The sequence below is a fragment of the Vespa mandarinia genome, chromosome 14 (genome assembly GCF_050613455.1).
Source record: "Vespa mandarinia isolate Hongniang chromosome 14, ASM5061345v1, whole genome shotgun sequence".
Taxonomy (NCBI): Eukaryota; Metazoa; Arthropoda; class Insecta; order Hymenoptera; family Vespidae; genus Vespa; species Vespa mandarinia.
In genome coordinates, this window is record NC_140823.1 from 4,612,064 (window position 1) to 4,617,500 (window position 5,437).

The 5,437-nt window shown below is 33.0% G+C and overlaps 1 protein-coding gene across 1 annotated transcript in view; it reads right to left on the minus strand.

Annotated features, from left to right (window-relative positions):
* Nucleotides 1-292: 292 nt before the first annotated feature.
* The window catches only part of LOC118440151 (ejaculatory bulb-specific protein 3-like), a 14,021-nt gene continuing 8,876 nt past the window's right edge, over nucleotides 293-5,437 (minus strand). The window contains exons 3-4 of the mRNA XM_035862764.2: nucleotides 2,076-2,170; nucleotides 293-626 (exon numbers count right to left, since the gene is read on the minus strand). Of these exons, the coding sequence (XP_035718657.1) occupies nucleotides 525-626; nucleotides 2,076-2,170 (197 nt within the window). The 3' untranslated portion in view covers nucleotides 293-524. The remainder of the gene's footprint in view (nucleotides 627-2,075; nucleotides 2,171-5,437) is intronic.

Sequence of the window (5,437 nt, forward strand, 5' to 3'; positions counted from 1 at the left end):
AACCATCTTTAGAAACTCGTTGCTGATGTTTCTTCTCGAAGAAATGACGTAATAATGGAAGGACGATTATTATCATCATTATCATTATTATTATTATTATTATTATTATTATGTCAAATTGAAAGCGTTCTAAAGAATGTAATAGAACAAGTATGTGAGATCTTTTGATAAAATATAAACTAATCTCCTGAGAGATTCTTTCTTTCTTCGTTCAACTCATTCATATTTACTAAAAGAATTTATTTTCTTTTTTCTTATTTTTTTAATCTCTTTACGACGAAAAGTTCAACAATTACGAATCGCTTAACTCATCATTTATTTAACAACTTTTCAAAAAAAGAAGAATACAAAAAAAATCGACAGAGAGAAAGAAAGAGAGAAAGAAAGAGAGAGAGAGGGGGGAGAGAAATAAAGAGAGAGATAAAAAGAAAGAAAGAGAATAATAAGTGAACGAAATATGAAAAACAGCATAAACCTCCCGCTTTAACGGTCACTTCATGATTTCGTAATAACTTCGATTGAGTTTACAGCTTGATCCCATGCTTCTCCGCCTCGTTCTGGAATTTCTCTTTGTATTCTCCAGTTGGATCGTATTTCGCAGACAATTTTTCCCAAAGTTTCGGTCGCTGAAACGTTAAATTCGCAAATTAAATGAAAAATACGTAAATTAATTAAAATAGTTTAATGTAAAATAAATGATATCTTTGAATCGTACGGCGCAATTTCATTCGGACAAAATAACAAAAGTATGATTGAAAAAAAGAAATAAATAAAAGAAGAAGAAGAAGAAGAAAAAAAGAGAAAAAAAGTAATTATTAAAAGTAATTATTATAAAAATGTGAAAATTTCTTTCGAGTATGTTTTAATCAAAAGCACCGTTAGTAAAGTTACTTTAGTTAGAAAATATAATCAAATCGATGAAAAATATTATATATTTTATATATTATTAGAATCATAACTGAAATCGATTAATGCAATACGAACTCGACTAATTACTTTCTCAAACACCTTACTGCTTTATGTCTAAGATATAAAACTAATAAAGTTTTATAAAATATAGTATTTACGAACTAAGCTGTCTTCTCATTTCCTTAATCTCCTCCGTTTTTATCGAGGACGAATGAGATTCGATGAAATATCATTCGAAAGTCGATGAACTCTCGTGTACTTTATTATCCATCTTTGAATTTATTTTCGACTATTCGCCGTACGTAACGATTTCTAAATTACAAAATCTTTAATAAATTTCTTGTCTGAAATTACCGAAGAGAGGTGAACGCGAGAATTTCAACTCGTTCGTTCAGAATAATCAAGATAGCATAATTCTCGCGGTACAAATTACAAGTAATACACTTGGAAAGTTGTACAGTCATTTGAAAAGAATATTTTGTTATTACGTTCCACTATTGACATAGAAAGAAAGAAAGAAAGAAAGAAAGAAAGAAAAAAAAAAATAGATTCGTTCCGAAATAGAAAGAGAATTTCTCAAGAATATCTCGTTTTATCACTCCGATCACGATTTTCGAAGCAAGTATCGCCAGTCACGATATTTCTAACATCAATATTCCCAACGATTAACTCGAAACATGTATCTATAGATTCTTAGATTAACTTAGACCAATCTAACTTGCGTTCGAGTCCTTCGATGATTATTCTACTCGTTCAACATTCAACGAGCAAACGCGTTTATCCAAATCTTTGCTATTTCTAATCTTTGTTTTTTTTCTTTTTTTTTCTAATCATTCATCCTTAAGTACGAATTTGAAATTATTAACAATTCGTTATATCAGAATTTTGATCAATCATTATCCTTTTAACTTGGACCAATTCGTTTACAAATTTAATTGACATAATCGACCGTCTGTGAAAGTCAAACTAGTTTTCTCTGGGGACTCGAACTCTATTCCGTATATCCCTTCTCTTGTTCATTCGTGTTACATTAGACATACACTGTGTGTGTATGTGTGTGTGTGTGTGAGAGAGAGGGTGAGAGAGAGAGAGAGAGACAGTACGCAACTCGTTACGTTTACTCTTAATTAAGCTGGGGAAGGTGACAGAAGCCGAGGTGAACGTACCTGGTTGACAAGATACCGGATGACCTTCTCGCTGCCAGCCTTCTGTTTCTCACTACACTTGTTACAACCATTCGCCAATGCATCAGGGAGGGATTCTGAAACAAAAAAAAAGACAAAGAAAAAATCAGAGGAAGATATCATTCTTTGATCTCGTCATCGTATTATTATTGATGATAAATATTCCAATCGATATATTGCATTATCTTATTAAACGTAGAAATATTTTTCATATTTTTCTACGTTGTACGATAAAATTATACTTTAATGTAACGTATTAAATGCAATTGATATCATTCTCAAGTCTTCTGTTAAGAAATAACGACTTGTAATGTAATTCATCGTACGGTATGTAATTCATGGTTGCAACTTTACAAATAAATCTTGAATACCTATCCTCGGTGACTATCAACGAGTACAAAATTCCAAACTGATCGAATACGTAGGGGTTGTAGAAAGTTAGGGTGGAAATTAAGAAGGGTGAGTAAATTATCGAACATCATTGTCGAGTTTCGTAAGAATTTCACGAATTTTCACGAACAAAATAGTTGAATGTACGACGGAGTAGAATAGAACCGCGTTGTCCCGAATACAATGAAGAATTTATGAGAGGGATCTTTGAAAAGGGAAGCCGCTCGGAGAAAAACGAATGTGCATTTCACACGAGTTCCCATTGGCTGCACTCGTACAAAATTTTCTTTTTTCTTCTTTTTTTTTCTTTTTTTTTTTTCCATAGCATCATACACGCATACATATATATATATACCGGAATCGATGCTTTCGATTATTTTGTAAACCGATTCGCACTGTTCACGTACAACACTCCTCTCGTTCATTCCTCACCCTATACAACGTTCGCGTTCATTTTTCGAGCGGTCTCTTTGGTCAACTATCGTTCGTATTTTTTGCAAGGTAAAACTGCGAAAAAATTGCTCCCATCGATCGTCTACCACAATGGAGAAGACTGCTACTAAAAACGTCCGCATTTGGAATAAATCTGCGTTTAACTATGCCATAAGTTCTACATAATTTCGTGCTGCAATAATAACAATAATAATAGTAGATATACGTAACTATTGATCATAGATTCATAAAACATTTCTTTTACTTTTATGGAATATAGCTATTAATCTAAAGTACTTGCGTTATTACATACGAAGCAACATTTACCATAGATAATAATGATTTATATTATAGATGTAAAAAAAAAAAAAAGAACATTGCAATAATAAAATATATGAAAAATTAATGACTAATCCAATGAAAAATATTTACTTATTCACTTTCAAAAAAGTAAATATATAAATGAGAAATTAGAAATATTTACTTCTTGTATGAACGAATCACTATTATAATCCTTCTCCATTCTTTCTATTTTTTAGGATTAGAAGAAGCAGAAAACATCTTTTCCTTGCAAATCGTAGAGTAAATATCATGAAGGAGAACGTCGAACCGACAGCTGTGACGACTTTATCATATTTTTTCTTCGATAGATCCTTCTCATCCTCAAAGGATCCCTCTTCGTCCTTTTTCGTGGGATAGGACGTCTCGCGAGATAACGCAAAAAGAAAGAAAGAAAGAAAGAAAGTAAAAAGGAAAAAGAGTTTCTCAAGAAGAGGGTGGACTTCATAACGCGCTGTTATTTTGCCGAATATAAAGAAAGAAGGATAAATTTTGTTATACTTTCGGTTCAACCCACCTCATGGCCTTTCCATCCAAAAATCACTTGACGTTTTTACCCCGGCCGTCATTTGCACCAGCCGTTCTACTCTACCGACACTTCGGTGCTCTTGCTACTGGTCAACGTCCAAAGAAAAAGAAAAAGAGAAAGAAAGAAAGAAAGAAAGAAAGAGAGAGAGAGAGAGAGGAGTGAGTACCTCTCGAATATCCAACGCGAATTTCCTCTGAGGAGGACTACATATGTATGTATGTAAGTACCTACATATATACCTATATACGATACCATATATACGATCTATCGTCCATTGAAATATCCTCGGACGCGGACAGTGTAAGTCGAAAAAAATCAATTATTCAATCAAATATGATATTTTCCAATAATTTCGTATGTAAATTTTAATTAAGGTTTTTTCCGTTCTCTCTCTCTCTCTCTCTCTCTCTCTCTCTCTCTCTCTCTCTCCCTCTTCTTTTTTTTTGCAAATTTTCGAAATGAAAAAGAATAACAAACAATAATTTTATATTAAATTTTATATTAAACATCAAGTGAAAAAAATGACATTAAAAAGAAGAAGAATTCAATTTTCATTGAATATAATTTATATCCCTATGTTAATTAGATATATCGCAAAAGTTGAAACCATTAATTGCTCGTTTTTATGTTATACCTGTCGTTCTCATGAATCGCGTAAATGATCGATGGACTTGATAATTATCGTACTCGACTCGTTCTGACGTAAGAAAAGCTTCGAGATCGATTATTCGAATCAACATTAGCCAATAACTATTTCCATCTATTATCGCTTAATAATTCTTTGATGAAAAAGGAAAGCTTAAAGATGAAAATTTTTTTTCTCAAATTACATCGTTCAAGATAAAACGAAATAAAGATATGAAAGTATCTCAATTTCCAATTTTAAGCCGCTCGGTCATGCGTTTAACACGAAGACTAATACGATCTCGGGAAAAAATTTAGATTACCAATGAGATCTCCGAGTTCCGTTCGTATTTGAATCAGAGAAAAAAGAAAAATAGCAGCGTGGTAAAGGTAAATCAGTTAAGACACGTATATATGTAGATGAATACATAGGTGCATTGCGTATATAAGGACCGATCCGAACGTTCGAACGGGGATCGCTTGCACGTCTGACGAATGAAATTTGAATAACCGGGATACGTAATAGAATTTACGCTTGTATGTATGTATGCGTACGTGTATACATATATATATATATATATATATATATATGTGTGTGTGTGTGTGTGTGTGTGTGTGTGTGTGTGTGTGTGTGTGTGTGTGTGCATTGCGTATATGTGTGCGTTCGTGCGGCCACAAGTCGATGTGAATAGTATGTCGAATATTTGAATATTTATACGATCGAATAGTCACGGCTCGGTAATCCTCCAAAGATATTAGCATAATTATAGAGATAACGATTCTGCGGAATTATAATACGTTGGACAGTTTCGAGAAGGAACAATAAGCATTCGCACGATGACGCTTTTGAAAGTCCTCTGCATTTACGTGCGTTTACGCGACTCTATCTCGATTTCTAGACGTTTTGAACGAACGACACGTCGATGGACCCGAGATAATTGCTTTACGTTGTAAATGCTTTCATACATATTCTAATCTACCTTGAATATTTCATCGAACTCATGTTCGTGACCTATCTATCTATCTATCT